Below are 24,984 nucleotides of genomic sequence, written 5' to 3'. Positions count from 1 at the left end.
GTATGGGGAGTTAAACTCATCACAACAAATAATCATTGGAATACATGGCTACTGTAGCCTATTTTAATTATATGCCGTCCCTTGTCGGCTTGTGTCATGTTCTTTCCTTTTGATTTTGCTTTCATATTGTGTAGTGTTTCTTTTTTCTTTTTCAGATCTTTCTGCACACAGGTTTTAGACATTTTTGTGTCCTATATGGATGTTTTATTCCAATGATTATTTGTTGTGATGAGTTTAACTCCCCATACCACCTTAAAATGTTGTGATATGGTTCACTTGTGTTTTCGCCTTGATGAGTGATTATTTTCCCCTGTGTTCATTGTGTGGCTATTTATACGGGTTCCTTTCTCTGTATTGCTTTTGCCCTGATGAAGGCCGAAACATGTTGGCAGCCGTCTTTTAATAAAGTCTTTTTATCCACCTCGTCTCGAGTGCCTGGTTCTCAGCTTTTTTTAGTTGCTGGCTGATGTCAGAGTTTGGGCTTCAAGCACTTCAAAGCTCCCTTTCAGTTTATGATACAACGAAGAGTGCCCTAATGAAAGATTGTTTTCTTTCTTCAAAAGCAATTCAAATTTGTTATAAGCAAGTTTTAACGGCAAGTTGCCTTGGAAGTTGGAACTTGTATATTAACTACGGTAGTTTGAGCGTCATCTGGAAGAAAAGGAAAAAAACCTTTCCTGACAAGCAAACTCGACGCACAAATCTCAATTTGCTCTTCAAACTTATATCTTTTAGAGGATAATGAGGAAACACTGCAGTATTCAGTAACTTTTGAGTATACTGACACATGTACTATTCGTAAAATTGTGAATTAAGCTTAAAACAGTTTGCATATGTTGGGAATATACGTGCGTACTAGCGGGTTATAGAAAAATGTACTTGCAAAGATGAGGTTTGAAGTCTGTCGTAGTTTCAGTCAACGATTGACAGTTCTCTGGCTCTCCCTCTAATTTCTGTCTCTCTTTAACTGAGGTATTTGGTTTGTCTCCACCCTTTCATGGAGGAATTGCCCCCAGAAAAGAAAGAGACAAACATCCCTCCACGATGGCTGATTCGTTTGCCACTTTCTGTTACCAACTCTTCTTAAACATTCAATTTTCCTGGAGAAAAGAAGAATATAAAACTCCTGTTTTATACTATTTACAAATAAATGCTCCTCAAAGGGAGCATGCATGAGTGAAATTTGTTAAAGAACCTGCAAATGTTTGCATTTTTGGTTAATTAGGCAGGTCTTAGATATATCTCAGAGAGTAGGCTAAAGTGTGCAGTGATAAAAGTTAGTTAACTTTTACACAGTTTGAAACACATTATGTAGAATCTGCAGTTTTCCCATTTCCTTTTATTTTGGTATTGTATATTTATTTTTAAATTAATTACGTTTTGTCTAGAGAGTTCATTGCAGACATAAGCAATGATCTCAGAGGAGAAATTGCTGCTGCGCATCTATCTGGAAAGGCTTATATTTGTCTGCTGTTTCTATTTGGGAGTTTCATGTTCTATGAAAAAATAGCAAATTTACAATTGAAACATGAAATCTAAGGGGAGTTGCTTGGCTTTAATGCCCAAGGCAATGTTTGGTGAAATCCATACACCATATTTCATCAGCAGACAGTTCAGCAAGGCGTTGGAGTGGTGATGATCTGGGGTCACGTCAATGAAGAGTTAAATCACAAATTAAAAATGCCGAGTGTATAATCCCTCTCAAAGCCTCAGTATTAATGTTCCCTGGGTGATGACATAATGCCACGTTGCAAAAACTATTGTCCTAAAGCACCTCTTAGGCTTTAAACGTTCATTGTTCAATGTATTGTCACGGCCCTGCATGGTGCCTGCCAGGGTGATTGTCGTATGGTATGTGTCTTTGAGATGCACCTCCATTGGGAGCCGTAGGATAAAGGACTTCCACTGGCAGTGTCTGGGTACTCTTCCCTGCCAGCACCATTTCAACCTTTTGTTTGCTTATTTCTATTATTTAAAGTTACCAAATAAATATCTTTTTTGTTTCTGCACTTGCCGCACTTGCTCTGTTATTTGTCACGGTCTGCTTTCCGGGTTGTGACAGTATGCATCCCATTGGAGCTGTTTTTAATTAAAATACAATGCTTCCAAGTTAATTTTAAATGACTTCAGTTCAAGGCAGATGGACTAAGATCAGTCTTCTGCAGAAGTGAAACACAACTCTGTGATGAGTTACTGTAATTTCTATTGGTCCGGATCCAGAGCCTGCTGCAGTCACAGCGTGGGGAGCTTAGTCATCTCCGGGATTCCTGCGGCAATACAGACTCTTTCTACCAACAGAAAATCTGGATAAACATTGGACATGATTTCTATCAGTGCAGCTTCTATGCTGCGAGCTGGAAATACAGCAAATCATTGGAGATGCTGATCTACTAGTGCTCTTTGATAAAAAATATTTATCTATATGCTCCAAAGATCTCAATGGCTCAAACTGATTAAGTAATATCGTCATTATTGTACATTTAACATTGCTTTAACAGTCTTTTATCAATGATAAAACACATCTTACAACTTTATATTTCCACATTTATTTGATACTCAATTATTTAGACTTACAATAGGTTTTAAGATTTACATTCAATATGATAACTAAACCATAAAAGAACTGTAAAGCTTGCATATTTCTTTTTATGTATATATTAATATTATTATTATCATTATTATTATTTGCAATGCCATTCACGTTATTAACAAAAACACCTTGAGTTTGTTAGAGTTTTTTAAAAATTAGTTGACAATCATTCTTTTTTATGAATCATGCTCTTGCAAGCTTAAGTAACACTTGTCTTTTTTAAATAAGTGCAAAGATCTGTTCAGAAAAAGTAGTGGCATTGCAATCCTGATTTTTTTTTTTGTACATATATGTTGTCAACAATCAGTAGTTTCAAAGACAAGAATTAACAGATTTGAGAAAAGCTCTTGTTTACAGTTGATATATTTACATTTTACTTCTATCTGAGGCCTTCGATATCTGTTGAAAGGGGCTTATTTAATAAAGGTTAAATTATGTCACAGGCCAAAAAATCTGTGGTTATTTTTCAAACTTACAAGTAGGTTTAACTTCCCTGATTTATACCAAGAGCTTTTATCTGCTCCACCTCACGTAGTAACTCTGATCTAAAACGTAATCCTTTTATTTTTTTAAACTTCTGTATACAATACAGTCTATAGCACCTACAGTTACATTTGCCACTAAACGACTAGTCTCTAAGATCTCTCGCTTGATAGTTAAAGGTTTGTGCTTTCAAGACTTTCCCTGTAGGGAAAAAGGGGTGTGAGTTTTCATCACGGCCAGAGCGAGGCACTGTGGGCCCATCAGAACACAAAATCCCTCCTCTGATAGGGCAACATACTGTACATTAATTACCACAGGCTTTAAGTATATGATGTACATGGCAAACACAGCAGCTGGATCAGCGTTGTACCCAAGAACGTGTTTTCTCTGGTCCAGTGTATTATGTTTGGGCTTTATGGATATTAAACAGAAAATCTATACCTCCACAATTCATGTCAACTGGATTTTAATTTTTTCTTCTCTTTTTTTTATAAAATAATAGCAATATTTGCCAAATGGTGAAACCTCTTCTTAAATCTGAGAACCCATAAGAATAGTTAATAGAACAAGGCCATAAAGAAACAGTCAAGACATTACTTGACCAAGCTCTAGGTTGTTTCCGAACTAAGCATGTGTTGATGTTGAACGGTTCAAAAAGTCTTGTTTATTTGCTCCTCTCACAAATGTATTTTTAGCGGAAGACATTTGACTGCAGGAGGGACAATAAGGCACAGCCCCTCACAAGCTGAGATCGACGAAGATGTGTTCAAAGATCTGCGTGTTTCCCTTGAAGCTGGAGGAAAAGATGAAGTCCCTGCGGTCGGTGGAAACCAGGGTGAAGGATCGCGGGGCTTGGATGTACACCTCCTTGAACCGGTCAAAGAATTTCTTCTCGTCATCCCACAGGTAGATCTGTGAGAAAGTGTAGTCACTTCCTAGAGCCAAGTAGTGACGTTCTTTGAAAGAAAACGGCTGGAGAATCATGGAGCCTCGTGAGGGCACAGCTTGGATCTCTGTAAACTGTTTGGGACTCCATTGCAGAACTTTGGAGTCACCGATATAGCGTGTCATGGCCAGGTAGAGGTCCTCTTCGATTCGGAAGTGTTTCACAGCTACTACATCCTCCATGTTGGGGATCTCGCCCTGCAGGACAAACTTCTGGTTGCTCCGGTTCCACTGGTAAATCACGGGAACCTGTGAGCGGCTTGCCAAAATGAGATGGGCCTTCCCATCCAAGTTTACGAACTCAGCATCGGTGTCACGGTACCACTCATGCAGGGACTGGTATGAGTAAAATCCATTATCGTTCCACTTGTAGAGAGTGGATAGGCCAGCTTTGGAGCTATCGGCAACCACAAAGAACCAGTCGGAGCCGATCTGAAAAACTTCGATGTCATTGGGCTTGGATATCTTGGAGACTTCAATGTCCTGGAACTTATTGAAACTGCTCTGGTCATCGTCGAATTTGAAAATGTGCGAACCGCCAAAGAGCTGAGCCACGATGACGAACACCTCGTCTTGGATGACAACTGACTTGCAACCCACAATGGACTGACCTGAGGGGCAGGGAAACACACCAATCATACGAGAGAAAACTTCATCAAGAGAATTCTGACATAGTTGTTAAAGGTATTGTGACATCATTTTTAACATGCTTTTAACACTATTAAAAGTCTTGGCCAACACCCCTTAAATGTGTCTTCCCCCTTTCCTGTCAATCATTGCCCCGCTCCTCCTCCAAACCTCCTCCAACCCAGCCATACGCTCACAGCGGCGTCGGAGAGTTAAGCCGGGAGCGACAGGCGAAGCATGCACGGAAAAGCAGCAGGGCGAACCACAGCAAACAATCATAAAAATAAAGGCATGCAAGCAGCAGTGTCCCCTTATCTTAAGTCCAGTCAGTGGCCGCGGGTCTTCTTAGCAGTTCTCCTCCATTTATGAGAACAAAAGAGGCTCTAAACTGCTCCGTGTTAAGCCTGATTTAGGGTTCCGCGTTAAATCGACGCAGAGCCTACGCCGTAGGGTTCAGCGTACGTTGCGCGTCGCCGCATAACCCTAGGCCGTAGGCTCTGCGTCGGTGTAACGCGGAACCATAAATCAGCCTTTATGGTGCGCTGGAGAGGAGAGGAGGCAGGGAGCTGGGTGGAGGGGGCGGTGATTTAGCGGGTCGTGACGTCACGGCTCGCCACCAAACCAGATGCGCCGTTTTTGCATAGTTATGCGGAAAATCCCAGAAAGCACACAATACACTGAATGTTAAAAGTTTGTTGTTTTTTGGGTGTAATTGATGTCAACACACCCAACTAAACACAAAAAATCAAGAAAAATTTGTTTTTCATGTCACAATACCTTTAAGGTCTTTTTCTTACCTGTGATATTATCATGAGTCCTGAAGTTCATTTCAATGTGATCCCACTGGTACACCATACAGCTCTCTGTGTTGGGGGCAGCAATAGTCACATAGACATCATCCTTGTAGGTGAATGTGTCAACAGACAGAGACTCGGATGCCACGGACTGATGAAGGACAAAATCTGCGGGAGAGACCAGTATGGGTTGACTTTCGTCATAAACTTGTGAATCTTGCCAACATAAAAAAAAACTGTTTTTACACTTCCTAGAATGACCCAGCCGAGTTGCCTGACACTGCAGTTGGACTCGGGACAAGTCTAGCTGGCTCAGGGGTTCTCACCCGTTGAGACGCACTCATTTTGCAGGCTGTTCATGTCATTGAGGCGCTTGTCCTTCATGTCCTCCGGCCCAGCACACAAGACATCCGACACTGTGGCGTTGGTGCTCTTCAGCCACATCATGAGCCACTTAGCCCGGCAGTCACACTCAAAGGCATTGCCTCGCAAGTCCCTGCACAAAAGGACTACTGTATGTCATTGCAGAAAAACAAATGTGACTTTAGGGGGAAACTAAGGACAAAGCAAAATAAGAATAGAAAGAAAATCCTGTAAACATGGAGCCCCACATGCGCTGTTAACTCTTGACAGAGAGGCTGAAGTGAAAAAACAGGAAAAGTGCCGTTATTTGGCTTGTAAGTTTTAACAGTGTGACAAACTTACAGCTCTATCAGCGAGTCCATGTCACTAAAGAGGTCCCTGGGCAAGGCTTTAATGTTGTTGTTCGCTAAAGACCTAGAATAAAAACCATATGAATTAACACAGAAAATGCACCCGAAAATATAATATCAGTATTGTAAAATGTGCAAGCAAAGTATTTATTTTGTAAATGAACAATCTTGGAACATACAGGTGAGTCAAGTCCCTGAGTCCTCTGAAGGTATACTTAGATGTTGTCTCCAGTTTATTACTCTCAATAAACCTGTGGATAAGAATAATAATAAATGCAAATAATAATAATAATAATAATAATAATATCTGTGACTTTTGTCTGGAATCGTGTCAAACTGACGATGCATTTTTAGCAACTACTGCTTATCATACTTTCAATATTATGATGGATATTTTAAGTTTTTTTTATTGTTTGCTTTTATTCACATTCATTTTGCACAGTCATAACACAAATAATTATTTCAGACAGAATACTGGACTGGAGTCCAAGACAAAATTCCCCTAAGGGAACAATAAAGTGTATTATATCATATTCCAGACAACATTTGCGTGTGAGGCCCATCTGAGATATAAATGGGCTGCAAAATGGGGCTCTATATGGGAATGTTGATATATTTCATCTTGGCTCTTATACTCAGGTACATGGGTGATGAATGGGCATGGGTGTCTCATCTGGGTCCCACTCGGGGCAACCACAAGTGATCCGTCCACATGGGGCCGATCCCATATGGGCCCTATTTTACTGTCCACTTATATCTCAGATAGACCCCACATACAAATGTGTTGGCTGGGGCCGTACAGAATCATATTGTATGGGTCGAACACAAAGCTTTATGAGACAACATTATGGAGTAAAGATTCTTCTTTTGTAAAACAAATAACGCAACAATTGAACAGAGGAGTGAAACATAGTTATGAGCAAACTTTGTCAGTAATTTTAGGTGAAATTCCAGCCATCAAAAGATACGTAGTCTACATATCCCTGCCAAAAGACCTGGTTTATCATGTTAAGATGTGAAACCTTATTTAAAAAAATAATAATGAAAAAAATCGGCCTTTTCATGATGTGTGGCCAGTATTTATCTGTCTGTTTTGCTCTAATAAACAACAACTTACAGATACTCAAGATGTGGAAGGCCTGAGAAAGCATCATCCCTTACAGTTGTGAGAGAATTGGAATTCAAGAGCCTGCAAAAAATAACAAGACAGACTGTATGTTAATTCTGCTGGCTGTCACAACAGTGCAATGTTTCATGGCTCTGCCTTAAAAATCAATCTTCAGATGATATGAGCTCAACTCGCAATCGAAATAGATATGAAATAAGCAGTTGGATTATTTATGTCACCATCTGCGGTCTCCTATCATTTCAACAATTTTACAGGAAAAAACAAAAGAAGAAGAAAAAAACACAACTTCAACCAGTTTAAAACAGAAAGATATGATCATAAGCTTAAAAATTCTGTATAAAATAAAATAGTTGATTTTTGACTTAAACCTGGGCTTAATCTACTGTATCAGCTGTGCCTTTGTTTATGCTGACACGCAAGCTGTCATCAGTAGAGTAGCAACAAAGATTAATGGACCCTGTCAAGTACAGTACTGCACTCAAAGCTTAAGCCGAGACTTCCATTATTAATGTCCAGGTGTCCAAACCTTTAGAAAAGCTTTCCTTGCTGAACAACTTTTAAGATGCATCAGGAGACTCGCAAGAGGCATTACTGCATCTGTGTTGTAGTAATGCACCGTAGACACTTAGTTACTGATGATTGCAATGCTACACTGGTCTAAAAGCTTGCTATTGTTTATGTACGCCCGTTGTGTTGAAGCTAAGCAGAATTAAACATTTGAAAGGTCAGTAACAGAATTTCCTGCAAGGTATGGTGGATCACTTAAATTGTAAGAGATATTAAAATAATTCTTACAGTAGCTGGAGGGATGGCATGTGAGCAAACACTGCTTCTTTTACCTCAGTGAAAGTCCCATTGACAATACTCCTGTAAAAGGCAAAACCACATATGGAAAATGGGTGAAAATAGAGAAAAGAATAAAGACTGCATTGCCATCACTTCTGATTTACATCATTGTAAAATACACACCATTTAAAATCATGCTTAACGTGATACACATACACATGCATGTAATAGCTATTGTTTACTTGATAAAAAAAGAAAGAGGCATGTACAGGGTACTCACAAAGAACCGATATCGTTGAGGGAGAGCCTTGGGATATAGGAGGAGCCGACGCAAATGATCGACTCCTTGGAGCAGCTGCATGTTGAAGGACATCGGAAAGGCTTTTTCATATGGCCGGGCTGAGGCAGGCAGAGCAGCGACAGGGACAACAACGCCCAGATCTGGAGAGCTGGCAGCAGCATCTTCCTGGGCCGGCTCGCATGTGTGAGGCTCGTCTGCTGCACGGCTGGAGCGTCCACTCCCCTGCACCATGAAATGCTGCACTGGCTCCCTGACATCAGCAAATCAGCTGCAGCTCCCCTCCGGACGCTTTCAATATTTATTAAGCCACGACTCCAGTCGGGTAGCTGTTGGTTAAACAACCATGCAACATTCATCGGGGGAAAAAAAAAGAAGAAGAAGAAGAAGAAAAAAAAAAAGATTTGATCACATATAGGTTAAGTCTGCCCCAGCTGAGTTTTAATTACAGTTAGAAAATGCTTTGAAAAGCCGTTTTAAAGGACACGCAGATGTCAGACGTTTATTTTAGACCTAAAGCAGGCATTTATCGATATTTGTTTTTTTTTTTTGTGATACTATATTTATAGATAGAAAATAAAAATCCCGATCAAATACAGGTTAAAAAACAAAACAAAAAAACAACCATAACAATGCTGCATTTCATGTGTTAATTTCAATGTACAATTTACAATCTATTCACGTCATTTCTGTTTTACAGTATCAGTTTTATTTTTAAACAATGTAAAAGTCCACAAAATCTCCTCGACAGTTGTTCTCATGGAGTCAAAGCGTTTCCCTGAGAGCTAGTAACTTATGCTGCGTTCCATTTACCTCGGAAGTCAGAACTCGGAACTGGGAATGACGTCACAGCCGAGTTATCAGCGTTCCAGTTACAAAGTTGGTAAACAAGTTTGTAGTTCGCATATACCACATGAAAAATGTAAATTACACTATAGCAGCATATATATGCCGAACAATACTTGTATACGACTGATTTAGTGTGACCAAAACTAGAATGAAGTGCTACGAATTTTTACAGAGCTCTCTTCTACTGTTTACAACCGGGGCAGCCATCTTGGAATGTGAACTCGGGGGTGGTGAAGACTCTCCCACTTTCCCAGTGGGAAATCCCACTTCGAGGGGCGTTCCAGTTGAAAAAACCAACTGGGAACTGGGAAATCCCCACTTCCGAGGACAAATGGAACGCGGCATTATGTAACGCTGCGCTGGGAATGTTGCCGTAGATTCCCCTCCCTCTTCCAGCAGCTCGGCAGAACTGCAGCACCATGGACAGCGCCTCTGCTGCGACCCACGCAAAGCTGCCCACAGACGGCCTCCACTCAGAACAACACGGCTCAAACTGTCCAGTATAATGATATATTTGAATAACCAATCATTTGAATCTCTTTGAAACATTACGGGCTACTTTTGTGCCCAGAACCATCTCCACAGGGGTCCAATCTTGGCTCTGTGACGATGGATGGCATCACCACGGAGCCAAGACTGGAAGGCCATTTGTCTTGTGGCAGCGTCCCTGGAGTACTTAGAGGTCTGACTGAGTGGACATAGTGTTTTTAAAGGCAGTCTGTTTTGGTGAGGATGGAATACGGTAAATCATTTGCATTTTAAGCAAAATACCAGACTGTAAACAGTTTTTAAATAGATTATTTAGCTGAATAAATTGGATCATGCAAAGTTTTGCATTAAAGTCTTGTGTGATAACATACTGCAACAAACCCAATCAGCCATTTTTTCAAGCTATTCAATACAAAAAAAGGCACTTGCACATTCAACTGCAACTCTAAAAAACAAACTGGTGCCAAGGAATGAATTGAATAACATTTATTAGTTTCAACATTTTTGATGATCAAAAGCAGCCACATTTCTTCAATAATCATTCCACTGTACTCTGTGGTCAAGAGAAAATCTTTAGAACCATTTGCAGGTAATAATTTCTTAGCTGGGGTTAGTGATGTGCAATATTTATCGTTTCAGACTCTTGTATGAAAGCCACATCTCCTGTCAGAGTGCTGCATTGTACCAGCGCCGTCTCAGGCAGCAGTGTTTTTCCACTATATTTTGTTAATGCTTCAGTACAGCTTGGGAATGGTGGAAAATGTGCTGATGCAACAGCATAACTATCAGAGTTCAGACAGTTTTTAAAGCCTGCTTGGTGGTTTGGTTCTGCCGTTTCATTCGTGACACATTTAATCTGACCTGCGTGACGACTCGCAAGTGAAAAACCACAGAACTACAGTTCTGTTTGACTGGACATCAGAGAATTTCCCCACCTTTTTAAGAGGAATAACCCCTGATAAGGTAGATGCGATGAGGTGGAGGGCACGGTTAGAACTTAAAAGTGGTGCCTTGGTATATTTTCTTCAGTTTTCTTCACTAAACACAGATTTTATGTGTTTGGTGAAAGCCCATTACCTGAAAATAAACAAGTTGATTGAATCTAGAGGGTTCCGATCGAGTTAATGGGTCTTGTATCACGTTGTAATATACTGCTAAAAATAAGGCACATCATACCATGTTATTAATCTATATTGTTTCATATATCACTGAGTGGGAGAGTCTAATGTATTCCAAAAAACATAATACATAGTCATTATGCACCATCTGTCTGCCCAACCCTTTCAGAATATCTCAACCAAAGACTCCACTGTGAAGATATTAGATAGCTTTAATTATGAAAAATTATCAGCATAGGTTAACATAAACAGTCCACAATGCATCAACAGCCTGGTTAGACACTTTGGTCTAATTACATGGAGGTCTCGTCCTCAAAACATTCATATTAGCACAGCATAACATAATCAACATAAACCTGTGGAATCAACGCGTGTCATTTTTGCTTGGGGGGGAAAAAACACCACCTGCACATGATTTCATTATCATCTGTCTCTGGTCACTAACATGATTACAGGGCCTGGATTGATCCATCCATCAAAAAGCATCAGCCAACAATCATGTTAAAGTTGTTGCAGGTAACCGAGGGTTCGGCTTTGCTTGGCACTTCACATTTCAGCTAAGTCATTCTTCATCAGTGACATCCTGGTTCTCTGCAGGCTCTGGGGAACTTCTCCTCGCTGCAGTTCTCTCCTTCTTTAGGGTCTTCAGGCATTTGTCGAGTCTTTTGATGCACAGGATCACATCTTCCCGAGTGATGCCCATAGCTGAGGCGGCATTGAGGTAGGGACAGGGATATGAATCGGAGTGGGACATAAACCCACGAAATGTGTGTCCACTAACGGTCTGCTCCTTCCCGAGGGGAATTACCCTAGAAACATGGGTGAAAACAATCACGAATTAATACAGTCCAAAAGAGCGAAACCAAAATCTGTAGCTGGGTAATCACAAGGAAGAGATTGAATAAAGTAGACCAATTAAGGTCTTTTTAAAAGTGAGGTACTCGTCATATAGTTTGAAGGAATACACAGAAATGTGAAACATGTTGGCAGCATCATTGGCAGGACAAAGCCATCATCCAAGTATTTGCAGTATAACTTCACAATCTTGGTCAGACCACAGCAGGAACGTGACTGAAATATTTAAAATCTACAACAAGTTTGTAATTTCACATCAAAGCAGTTTAGCTTGTTGATAAAACAAAGTCCACTTCAGTGGACACACTCCCAGTGTCTCAGAGCAACGATCATTCCTTATTTCCTCAGGAAACTGAAAACTGATCTTTCAGTCTGGGTAAATGTTTTAACCTCTGATATTTGGATGAGTGGTTAAGATCCCATTTACAGTCAGACTTTAGAGATCTGGTTTCTTTAATGGAGGTCAAATTCAATCTAACTTCATGCCAACTAATCTGGACAGATAACTTCCGACAGTTCAGCCCGACTACAATCACGTTCTTATTGTTACATTGATCTCTGATTAAAAGGTGCAAATGGGGAGTTTTAGTTGCTGCTATGTTGCATAAAGAACGCTTATTTCTTTAATGTACTTTCAATTTTCACATAAGTTATTTGTCTTTAGGAAAGCAAAGCACAGAAACATAAACCAAGCCCAGCACTGATGTATAACAACAGTGTTTCACAGTTTTGGAAACTTGTTTAAAGATTCAAGTTCTGCAACTGTAAACACCACTCATACTTATCAGAGTTGGGAAGATTTCAACAATGTAAGCACAACACACTCACTTTAATGTAAAATCAATTACTGGCGAGCTACTGACACAATGCGTAGAGGAAACCATTATGCTAGAGAAATACATCATCAGAAGTGGGAAACCTCTTTTAATCCGCTTAACTGGATGAAGATATGAAAACCACAAAAACATTTCACGGTAGTGAGTATGAGAATAAAATTAACGGAGAAAAAATATTTATTTTGCTATAAAATGTGAAAATTTCATTTTAGAAGTCTCTTTAAGTATGCAATTGAGAAACAAGGCTTGAAGAACTTAATTAATTCTACCGGCAATGAAAAACATGTTCATTAAAACGAAGGAAAAGGATACGACTGAGCCAGTAGCTCATTCAATTCTGAAATTATGTAATTTTAATAGATCCACCTTGGTCAGGTGATTTCAAAGGCTTTGTTAAAAATGTTTATAGGGAACAAAATAAAAGTGATTAAAAAGGATAGAAAAACTAAAACACATTTTCTGTACTTGAGAGATTCTATTTGGGTGTTTGAAGGCACTACCAATGCCAATGCTACAACATAACACAATCTTTGTTTATGCAGCCGAGTCGGCAAATAATGTCGTCATCCAGTTAGCTGTGGAGATGTCCAGGCTACAGACGCAGACCAGAGCAAGAGCAGCCAGCTTGCTCATTTTGCGGGCAAGATGACCGCCAAACCTGTGAAAAAAATGTATTCCTTCTGTCCTAAACGAGATGGCAACCTTTTAAATTAGGAGGTTGTTGCCATAGGACAGGCTGTCTAATCTTCTAAAGTAGTCTCGTGTCATCCATTTTCCTGATTGCTCATGTCGTCTGGCCAAGCTTCTCATGTCTACGGTGACAGAGTCAGTTTTTGAGTTTTGCACTACTTGTGTGCCAGACATCACTATATCCTGTATCCCCACCTTTTCATGTCCAATCCAGACTCTAACCATGCTCTTTTTAGGTTTTCCTACCTGGCTCCGGACACTTGTCGGGTGAACAACATGGAGCCCAGTTGAGTCACAGCCTTGTCACTTTCAGCTTGGAGACCATCCAGAGACATCGCTGCAAGAGAACACACACTCGCAATTATTTAATGAAACAATAGCACAAAAAAAATGTTAGGGATATGATTTCAACAAAAATATGACAGTTAGGCCTGTGAGTCTGTAATCAGGAGTATGAGCTCACCCAGAGAAATAGGATTGTGTGGGGTGTGAAACAATCTCTCCCCATGTACAGAAGCTAGAGTCTTCAGCTCCTGAGCCAGCAACGAATACATCTCCTGCAGGCCATGCAGACACAGGCAAGAGGATACAGAATGAGAGTGGGCAGGAGAGGAGGCAAAAACTATAAATAGCAACACAATACTGCTTTTACACACTGCAAGAGCCTTATTTTAACTGCGGCAGCCTTGGGTTTATTGCTAGTCTTGCAGATCTACCAGCGAGCCAGTCGACCCATGTCCACACCCCCACCCCCCCCTTGACTGCCTGACTGTGTGTGTACTACAATTCCCTCCAGGTTTTTAAAAACAGGCACCACAAGTCTACCTCTGGATCAATTGCAGAAGCTGAAGAATAAGGACGCATGCTCTCAAACTGAGATTTGAACGCCCACGAGTTTATTACATGCTGACAGTGTGTAGCTCTGGCTCTGGAGCAATATGTGAAAGATTGAATCAGGGGAAAGATGGACACGGATGCTATGAGTCAAGAAATGAGAGAGAAGTTGCACAACAAGTACTTGGAGTGATATTTTTTTTTGGTGGTTACTAGTGAAGCACTACACAGAAAAGCATCTGCTCTCTGCAACAGACACGCCCCCTGCTGACTCATACTTCTCTGGTTTGAAGGCATGAAGAAAATTTTCTCGACCAAGAATCAAACACAAACAGTGTTTCATTAATGTCAAGTGTCTCCAAGTGTCCCTTGTTCTCCAATAACAAAGAACAACTTTACTATCCCAGAAGAGGAGGGGTGCAGATGGTGGCGAGAGAGCAGGACTACAAGTTCCCAGACAATCAGTCAGTGTACGTAACGAGTAAACCTCCACCACATAAACAACACCGACTCGTCATCTATTGGTTCTCTTAAATATTATAAGATGCAGACATCTCTTAAACTGGTCACACATACGCCTGTAAAAGAACCTCAACGCATGAAATGTCAGAATTATTTAAAGCTTGTTACCCCAGGAGAGATGTGAGGAACTCACTTTCATCTGCTATGGAAGAAGTGATTACTGCATCAATTATGCATACAGTGGACCAAGAGAAATCAATAAGGCTTCATGGTGGCAGGTCATACAAGAAGCCAGATTAATTCCCTGAATGCACATTTCTGCTGGGAAGGGTTTTACGCAAAAAAAGGGTTTTGGGTATGGCATCACATCCGTGAAATTTCATAGATGCACGTAACTCAGGTAGTGTGTGATGAGTGAGAAAAGTGACTTTTCAAAAGATCTAATGAAAACAAAACGGCGGGAAACAAAGCGAAATCTATTGAGGAAAAAAAAGAGACAACAAAAAGCACCTTCATGTAATGTTAACATCAAGAGAAGCAGATTTAGTCCAGGCTGAGTGTGTTCATACTACAGCAGAGTGGAGGTGTGGATCTGCTGCAGTGCCGACCATCTAAAGAAGGAAATGCTGCATTGTGAAAATCTCTGCTTAAAAGCAGGGAGCCACAGGGGGAGGCTTTTAAAAACTTCTGGATGAATTTGATCTTTCCAAAGCACATGCTTCTCCTCTCAAGCCCACTGAGCCTTCAAGTCAACAATCCTTGTTTTCATTCATAGTAAATGAAGGAAAAAAAAGAGTATAAACACAGGTTCAAGATTGTAATTTAAGAGAGCAAAATAAACCTACAACACACAAAAGTCTGAAACTGCTGATTTCTTATTTTTGAATCAATATTCTTATATTACTCTGCAGGAAACTGGCAGGTATCTACTTCTAAAACAAGTATGATTCACACTTTAATTTGCTTTGTGAAAGGTGATGTGTGCATGTCCTAACCTTTCTTTCTGACAGGTACTTCTTATAGCCGCTGGCTCCCAGAGTGAGAAGGGTGATGAGGACGTCAAGGGAAGGGGAAGCCGACGCTCGACCTGGACACAGAAAGCCGAGAAGAGACTCTGTTGGATGGCTAAAAACAAACAACCAGACTCCAACCGTCCAACCAAATGAAAAGGCAAAAATAACTGCTCCTCTTATTAACCTTAACTAAAAATAAAATCAGTTAGTCAGCACTTTATCAAATATATGTTAATATCTTTTCAGGGATACTGGGGCATTAAAGGTAACATTTAAAAAAAAAAAAAAATCATAATTGTGGTTTCAGTTTCTAACCCCAAGGCATCAAGTAAAACAATGTAAAAAAGAATCATCAGCACCAAAAAGCATGTCAGACTGATGTAAAACACAATGAAGTGCACCTATAGTGGGTCAAAGTGGTATTACAAGACGAGGCGACCCACTCACTCACTCCCACTCAGCGACGCAGTATCTCTAAACGCCCCCGTGTGGTCAGAAGCGGTATAGCTGGAAAGTGGCCTACCAGTCCCACATACTTGTTTAATGTTTCAGTGCATAAATAAAAGATTATTAAAGCTGGAATACATGGAAAGGATGCCATAGTGAAAAAATAAAAAGATCACTGGACATTTCTTACTGCTTTCAGATTTTGTAATTCTAATGATTTACCATTTTGATGTATCCATAATTATTCTTAATACTTTGCATTTTTATAGTTTTGTTTTATCCAGTAGTGGCTAAAGCAGAATAAGATGTATTTAAAAATGTTTTGAACTTGAAATCATTGTCATATAATTTGTTAAAGATGAAATATGATATAGAAAAACAGTAGTAGCAATTAAGCTTTATTTGATCTATTCTTCAATAATCATCAAATGTTAAATTTGACACCCTTCCTTTTTTATCACATTTGGCTGCAATCATAGGGATGTTTCTCATAAATGATTTTCTAAGCAATAATGTGGTAATTAAAGAAAATAATGAGATGAGGCCTGGCATTTTGAGCTCAACCTCCTTCGGTCCCAGTGAAATAATCATTAAATACATTTATATCCTTAAACGTGGAGTGTAATGATAATCTATTGTAAAAATAAAGTACTAAATCTAAAATAATAATAATAATAAACTTTATTAAGGACACAAGGTCCATAGCACAACAGACAACAGACAAAGGGTACAAAAAATAAAGATAAAATCCACAGTAATCACATATCACATGACATTTACATATAGGCTTATACGCCAATGATTCCAGATTCTGGAGAAGAACCTGACTGAGCTCTGTGCAGGGTTAGTCAGATTAGTCAAAATGTTCAAGTCTTAACTAGTAAAGATTTTAAATGATGAGACTGGCTTGCCTGAACAATCTTGGGACTCGAACTTGGAATGAGGAATATTACACATGAGGGAAAATACCAAGATAAAAATCTGCCAAGGAACATAAGGAACTTGAAAGCATGGAAACTAGCGACGGTGAACAAAAAACATCCAAGTGGCAATTAGCAACTGAAACCAGGTGCGAAACAAAGGTAAGAATCAAAAACTCGACTAAATACACAAGGATGAAACAAATTTACTCTAAATAAAACCAAACAAAAGCATCAAAACTAAAACAAAGAAATCCAAGAATAATGTGAAATCCAGAGAGAATGTGATATTATAAGGATCTCACTGGCAATATCAACATTTGCATTTACCCAAGTAACATTTCTCATTTGGATGTGCAGAAAAAAAAGCCAGATTTCCCACCGCAAGTTTTGAGTAATATAACTGGTCTAGAAATCAGACATAAGCCAGAGAAAAGCAGAACAACTGAATATTGCACAGGTATGAACAAGGCAAAATGTCAGCTGATCAATTACAAAAACGGATCATCGTAACTAAATTTGAAGACGCTCTGGAATTCAGTTTATTTGACTTTTGCCCAGTGGGCACCACTTTTTGTACATCTTATTGTCAATTTACTTAAAGAACAGGCAGAAATTTGAATATAGCAATGGTCCTCATTCCTGTTCCTCGAGAGCCGCTGTCCTGCATGTTTTTGATGTTTCCCTGCTCCAATAAACCCTGATACAGATGACTGTGTCACCAACAGAACTGTCCAGACCTGGAGGAAAGTTTGGTGATGACCACTAATTAGAATCAGGTGTGTTGGAAACAGATGCTGCCTGAATCCATGTGCCATTTTTTTGTTCTTTTCATTTTCTTTCTTTTAATTTTGCTTTGCCACTGCTTGAACTTTCTTCCACTGAGGTTGCCTTGAAAACAGTTTTGCTTCCATTTCCTGTCTTAATATGTACTTGTAATAGAAAATAATTCTTATTGTTAGAAAGGTTATTAGTTGTGTTTAACTGTAAGCCACTCTTACTTCACTGCGGTGAAAATTTCCAACACTTTCCTTCATCATTTGTGTAATCCAGTTGTAGCTGATGATTTAAAACACCCACTTACAACTTCTAACCATAGAACAACATGATAGGACTGGCCTCAGAAGAGATAAACCAGGAAGGAATTCTGATTTTACAAGTTTGAATATAATCTGACAGGTGACAGGTGACAGGTGACAGCTGACAGCTGACACACACACACACACACACACACACACACACACACACACACACACACACACACACACACACACACACACACACACACACACACACACACACACACACACACACACACACACACACACACACACACACACACGTCTCTCACCTGAGAACTGCAGTCGACACAGAGAAAAAACAGGAAAGTACCAAATGTTGCAATGCTGGATTTGGTGTGAAAAAACCTGCAACCTCATCCTCAAAAAACCCTCTCCAGCAGACATTAATCCCTAAAAACTAATGTTAAGTCATGAAAAATGTATATTTAGAGCTTTTATGCCATTTTAAAAAAAAATCCGAAGGGCCTCAAAACTAAGTAAGACTCAACGAAGTTCACACAGAATATGCAAATTAGCTGCAAAGCCCCAACCTGCAGGCAATCATTTATGCTTCTGACGTAGTCTTAAAAGACTTACTGAAGCACAACCACGGACAAACTAGCTGATTTTACTCATGCTACACATCTTATGGACATGACAAGACTAAGTAAATGATTCTCATTGAACAGGAATTTAAATAACCCGTCCTTAGTTCATGCCTACTGTAAAAAGTATGTTGCTGCATTGCTGAACACTTTCACACTTGACTGTTATCAACTAATTGAATTATGTCATTCATTTAAAAGATACAAATGTACACTCAACAAGGTAAATACAAATACATGAATAGGTAAGATGATTCTGCACATGTATACACACCAGCCTATCTTCTGTAAGTATCTATGCAACGTCATTTGGGCTCAGTTTGGGTTTTACTCACCTGGGTACATCTTGCTTATCTCCTGTACAAAAGACTCATCAAAGCCAGCGATTATGGCGCCACCTACTGGAACCATAAAGTTCTTGTCCAAACTTTGAACAAATGCATCAATTCTTCCCACACGAGCCCCCTAATGAAAGATAATCAAAGAAACGATTGAACTCAATACCGAGTGAGGAAAAAAATGACATTTAAGTTATGACTCTTTATCCATCACCAAAATGCCACAAGCAACTTGAAAATTATGATGAAGTGATGGACTGAGAAGAGTGGCAGATACCTGCTGTATAAGGTGCATGCATTTGGATGATTGTACTCCATATGCATTGTTGACTATGTGAGGAATGTTATGTTCGGCACACATAGTGGCCAGCTCTTCAAGCCTGGAAGACAGCATGACAAACATAGACGTAGGAAAGATTGAATATTGTTTAGATTTGCATTTGGAGCTCCGTTAAAACAGCTTTAGTAACCTTTGAACCAGCTGAAGTCTTAAAATCTTACAAATGCTATCAAAGATAGTATCTAATTACTTCCTAATGGGTTGAATAAATGTTTCTCTTACCTGTCAGGGACACGCGGAGCAAAACAGGACGTTGTTGAATGAACACAGAGGATGTTCTCAGCCCCAAGCTCCTCAATCTTGTTCTTAACTGCTTCAAGGTCTGTTCGTAACTCATCACCCTCAAGGATATTCTCCACGACTACAGGTTCAAAGCCTGATGAGACATGTGTAGTTGGCTCTATAAAAGGGGGAAAACACTTCTACCTAGGACAATAACAATGGACAACTGTGCTCATTTGTAAAGGAGAGCAGAAAATCAAACAATTCTATTCATTTTCATTTAAATTCCCTTTACACAAAAAAAAACCAACTAAACGTGATCAAAACATTCTGACTGAAAAATGCCTCTCAATTGTGACATATTTGATTTTTATTTCAAACCCAAATGCAGTCTGTTAACCAGATGTGCAGCTGACAGGAGTCTGGACATCACTTTTGTACCTGCTGTGATCATAGATTTGAAACAGGACTTCTGGTCAATTCGAGGCCAAATGATGTAGCGAGCTTTTGGTCTCCTATGGCGAAGAGTCAGGAAGCACAGAGTCAAGCTCATTCCTGTTGCCATGGGAACAACAAAGCAGCTCGCCACACTCCTGACACCTGTAACAGAGTGAGTGGAGCAATGCTCAGATCTTACACTTCAAATAAAGTCCAGGTTTTCAAGTTTAGAAAAAATTATGACAAGTGACAATTTCAACATCAAGCTTATGAACCAAAAAGAAGATGGGTTTAAAAGATAAATACATTTAAGAGGAATGAATGGTCAACTGAACAATACTGCTAAGCATTGTGGGAAATGAAGTGTCCAATGTGCAGGTGGAAGCTGGGTCATTTCTTCCCAACATTTCATGTCCATATACTATGCCTACTCAATAAGATTTTTCTTCAGCAGTCACCAGCTTAAAAAAGAAACCCTGGCATAAAAATGTACTTTCATGATCATGAACCACAATACATGTTTTTTTCTACTGATATGATGTACACACCTGACAGCTTCAGGATGTCCAGAACAACTGAATTGGTCAACTTGTTGAGCAGACTGGATCCTGCAGCTTTAGGCTGAATAGCAGCAATGTCACCTGACCGACCAATGCCATGGATCAACCTGCATGAACAAGCAGAACAAGAAACTTTACGCAAATTTCATGTTATACTGGCGAGTCCCAGAAATATTTTTGACAAGCTTCATATAAAACATGCAAAAATTAAAAATAAAAACCCTGGAAAGACCCTTATTGTCAAAAGATAAATTTGTCAAAAACTAGTCTGACTGCTGCGTTGCAAATACGTTCTTGGGTACTAGAAAAAGAAGCAACTTTTTAGGTCTATTTCAGGTTCAACAATGGACAATTTTAAGAAGTAGACTTACGAGGTCTGATTTGACAGGGTGAACCTCAAACTGATACTTTTAAGAAGGTCAAAATTAATCATGATTACACATGGAACAATGAAAGAACTCAAATACACTGTTATCATTATGTTATAGGGGTGGGGGAGAAAGGGATCATGTATAGAATCAACCATCCAGTTATTGACCAACGGGGGGGGAGGGTATTCCATACTTCATACTTAAAGGGAAGACAAAGTGACCAACAAATTCTAAAACTGAGTCTAACGAAAGAAAAAAACATTGCAAACTTAAACCTGTAATGCCGTCTCGCTACAAGCGCGGACACCACCCGGCCTTCTCTCTCTCCTACACCACAGTTGCCCAGAAAGTTATTGCTGTCCATCACAGCCAGCTCGCTCAGGAAAAGCTCTATGGTGCTCTCGCTCCATCCTTCTTCTGGACACTTGCCCTGCAAAAGCCAGAACGTAAAGGGATGTGCTTGCGGTGGTCTTGAGACAACACAGAAGCAGGTACTGAACATACCTGCTCCAGCAAGTGCCTGATAAGCTGCTCATGTCCCCGACGTGCCTGAGATCCCTGTCGAATGTACGAGGGTGACACTATCTTCTCACTGAGGGTGAAGTTTTCACTGTTCATCTCTGCTGAACACAAAAGTTTATATTAATGACCCAGTAACAACATATTATGTTGATTTTTGATGAAATACCGCAATACATTTAGGTATTTCCCTTTCTTGAATCAATAATGAACCATTAGTTCTTAGTGATAAACTGAGTTCAGGAGTTGAGTTATGCAATGAGATATCAGAAAATCTGTAAAAATTTAGAGAAACAACATTGTTACTTCAGAAATGTGACACTGCAAGCAGAGGTGTGCCCAAATTTAGCTACAAAGTGCATATACTGTTTATGTTCTTAAATGTAGGGAAATTCCAAAAGGTTAAAATTAGAAGTTTCACTACGGTCATTATGAAATTAACTCTCAGGTACACAGAAATCAATCTGTCATTACAATGTAATTTTAACTCATCACAGAGAACCCTGGCTTCACATTGATGACATGTAACAACACGTCTGTCCTACAGTCTTCGCTTAGTGGAAAATATTATTTCTACTTTTAAACAGACAATGGCTCATACTACATTGAAAAAGATGTGCATTTCAGTGTATGGTATAACACTCTGGAACAATCTTGATGAAAGTGTGAAGATCTGCAAGAACATCAGGCTATTCAAACGCTGCTATAAGCAGATTCTCATACTGAACTACCAACATTTGATGTTATAATGACCATGATTTTTTTTTTTTTTTTTTTTTTTTCATTTTCTTTTTTTCTTCTGTGCATGATGCTTTTCTTTCTTTTTAACTACTTTTATTATGGTGATTGTTTTTTTTTTTTTTTTTTTATTTACTTTTTTTCTTCGCTACTGTGCTTGATGCCTTTCGTTTTAGCTACTTTTATTATTGACTCACTTGTCTTTTAATTACTTTTATATTGATATACTTTTATATGTCAAGAATAAGGGTATATACTGTATATACGTATTATTGTTGTTATTAGTATTATTATTGTTATTGCTATTATTATTCTTTTATCTATCGGATATTCTTATATTGCAAGAAGGGGCCGGATTAGATAAGCATTTGCTTCTTCCTGTCCCTTCTTGAACAAAACTGGTTGTGCTTTATTATTGTTGTTGATGCATGGTGTGTTTTTTTTTTTATTGTTTTGTTCAAGATGAATAAAGATCAAATCAAATCAAATCAAATACACTAGACCAACACACTTGTTTCAAAATTGAATCATTCTCCCTTTTGTTTAAAATAGACATCTCCTAACTTTAATTTCTTTATTTCAACAGGGCAGTAAAGATCTGGAGGCTGATGCACACCTACAAAAACTTTGAAAAACAGGTGCGTTGGAGTAGGTAGGAGTGAACAAAGGACAAAAGGGGGTCTCCCGCACACTGTCAACTCACTTGCAAAAGACTTTAACAAAGCAAACAAACAACATTTCGGTCCACAGGACCTTTCTCAAGCAGAGAGATTGTTTGTTTGCTTTATTAAAGTCTTTTGCAAGTGACTTGACAGTGTGCGGGAGACCCCCTTTTTTCAACAGGGAAAATACATAAACTTCTCAGGTACAGAGAAAGACAGAGGACTGGGGACAGAGAAAGAAATGAACTTATATCTTCATGGAAACGAGCAGGAGAGACGTGTGTCCCCAACCCCAGTACGACTATATATAATATTATTTATTTTTGTAAGTAAAGGTTTTGTTACCCATTTGATTTTCAGTGGCTCTGAGCCAAAAAACAATGTCGAAATCCTCAGTTTTTGTCTACCGTAATACATCTAAACAAGGTCTAACCGAAAAACACCTAAAAATGTACAGACAATCACGTATATGTTAACAATAACGTTTAAATGCAACTCACCAGCCAGAAAACATAAATAAAACGTTGATGTACAAATGTAGCTGCAGTCTGACGCGCTGCTGTCATATGGTTTATGTTGCTATGCTAAGCTAAAGATCTTCACACATCTCAGCTCATTCAGATTCACTTTTTTGTAGGTGACAGTCTTCTTATCTCTTTCTTGAGGGTTCCCTCTTGTTTTGAAACGGTCTACGGGTGAAAACCACGTTTAATTGAAATGAAGAGAGACATGTAGACGTGTAAACGTCGAAGCAGCGTGGAAGCAGCGAGCTCTCTCCACCACCTCGGAATATTGCGTCACTACTGAGGGCTGGTCACGTGACCGAAGTCTGCGGTCGTCTCCCATAGCAACGGTCCTGACCGGACAGCGTTGTGTGATTTTTGTTTTGTTCTGTTTACTTAACTCCTTCTTCATTTTGATGTCAGTGATTTTTTTTTCACCTTTTTACAAGAAATACACTTAAAAGTGGCTCATATTGCTGTTTTCAAACTCCACTTGAATCACAAGTGGAATAGTTGATGTTTATGTCTTGGATATAACCAGACATAAACAGAGGAGATGCCCATCACCCCTCCTTCTCTTTTCTTCTTTCCTTTCTTCAGATCAATCCAGTTATTGATTATAAGTATTTCATAACCATCATTGTTCTCCATTGTTATTGTAGTTGGTTGTGCTGGTCTGCCTCCTCCTCCCCCTTTTCTCTTCTGTGAATGTTTGCAGGCCAGAGCTTCAGGAGCTGCATCCTGACCTGCAGTCCCCCCGCCCCTCCGACCACCTCAGTGTCTGTGTCTCTCCTTTCTCTGTTCTTCATTCTCTCTGTCTATTTTCTCTTTTCCTGCTCTGCCCAGCTGGCCTCTGGCAGGAGGGTCCCCCCTTATGATCCAGGTCCTGGTCCAGGTTTCTTCCCTCCTCAAAGGGGAGTTTTTCTTGCCACTGTTTGGCTTAAGGTTTTTCTTCCACTAGGGGAGTTTCTACCTGCCATTGTTTATGTAATAATTGCTCGGGGGTCATGTTCTGGGTCTCTGGAAAGCACCTAGAGACAACTTCTGTTGTAATAGACGTTATATAAATAAAATTGAATTGAATTAACGTTGGCTATATACGTAGTTAGTATATTACTTCCCTCACACTTTAGAATCAGAATCAGAATCAGAAAGGGGGTTTATTGCCAAGTTTGTCATCACACACAAGGAATTTGTTGTGGTGATTGGTGCAATACAGTAAAAATAAAAATAAAAATATAAAAGCAAACAAATATATATGGAGATAAACTAAGAGATAGAATAAAGTAAAATGTATAACAGAAATAACCAGAAACAATATGAGGATTAAAAAGTGCCGGATATGAATCTTTACAAAAAGTTTAGATAGCTTATCGATAACTAAGAAAAATATTCAACAGCACAACCCATATATTTCAGCGCTTTTGACATTTGATTTGACATTTAGCAATGCATTGCAATTAAAAGGGCGCATATCTTATTTTCTTGAATTTAATTAATGGTACTAGTAGTAGTTACAGAAGTGTTGTATCCTTTACATCAGTATCATCACAAAAGTATTGACAACCAGAAAATACGAGTCTTAGGAATCAAACAATAAGCGCCATCTGTAGTTGTCGCACATTTGTAATGTTGTGTAAACCTACCTACCTATCTATCCATCAAACTTGCCTGCTGTAAAGTACAAACACAATTTCCTAGTAATAATTATTAAATGTGCAGTATATTTTGGACTTTTCCGACAACAAA

The 24,984-nt window shown here is 39.2% G+C and overlaps 2 protein-coding genes across 3 annotated transcripts; both read right to left on the bottom strand.

Annotated features, from left to right (window-relative positions):
- Positions 1–2,636: 2,636 nt before the first annotated feature.
- Positions 2,637–8,625, bottom strand: lgi2a (leucine-rich repeat LGI family, member 2a). The gene is made up of 8 exons (XM_061710192.1): positions 8,348–8,625; positions 8,077–8,148; positions 7,270–7,341; positions 6,332–6,403; positions 6,145–6,216; positions 5,766–5,935; positions 5,443–5,607; positions 2,637–4,629 (listed from the first exon to the last, which is right to left on the bottom strand). Exons 1-8 carry the CDS (start codon positions 8,623–8,625, stop codon positions 3,812–3,814), a joined length of 1,719 nt encoding a protein of 572 aa, XP_061566176.1. The 3' UTR covers positions 2,637–3,811.
- Positions 8,626–11,015: 2,390 nt separating this feature from the next.
- Positions 11,016–23,523, bottom strand: sepsecs (Sep (O-phosphoserine) tRNA:Sec (selenocysteine) tRNA synthase). Of its 2 annotated transcripts, none has more exons than XM_061709605.1 (12): positions 23,233–23,523; positions 21,318–21,433; positions 21,089–21,243; positions 20,431–20,549; positions 19,886–20,044; positions 19,445–19,598; positions 19,160–19,262; positions 18,880–19,009; positions 15,494–15,585; positions 13,666–13,759; positions 13,449–13,539; positions 11,016–11,630 (listed from the first exon to the last, which is right to left on the bottom strand). In XM_061709605.1, the coding sequence occupies exons 2-12, from the start codon at positions 21,429–21,431 to the stop codon at positions 11,384–11,386; spliced, it is 1,458 nt and encodes a 485-aa protein (XP_061565589.1). In that variant the 5' UTR covers positions 21,432–21,433; positions 23,233–23,523; the 3' UTR covers positions 11,016–11,383. The 2 variants fall into 2 exon arrangements, with proteins under 2 accessions (XP_061565589.1, XP_061565590.1); XM_061709606.1 differs by having other exon boundaries at positions 21,318–21,436; positions 23,233–23,291.
- Positions 23,524–24,984: the final 1,461 nt, after the last annotated feature.

Source organism: Cololabis saira, chromosome 20 (assembly GCF_033807715.1).
Source record: "Cololabis saira isolate AMF1-May2022 chromosome 20, fColSai1.1, whole genome shotgun sequence".
Lineage (NCBI taxonomy): Eukaryota > Metazoa > Chordata > Actinopteri > Beloniformes > Belonidae > Cololabis > Cololabis saira.
Note: the sequence above shows the minus strand (reverse complement) of the source record. Positions and strands in the feature narration are given on the sequence as shown.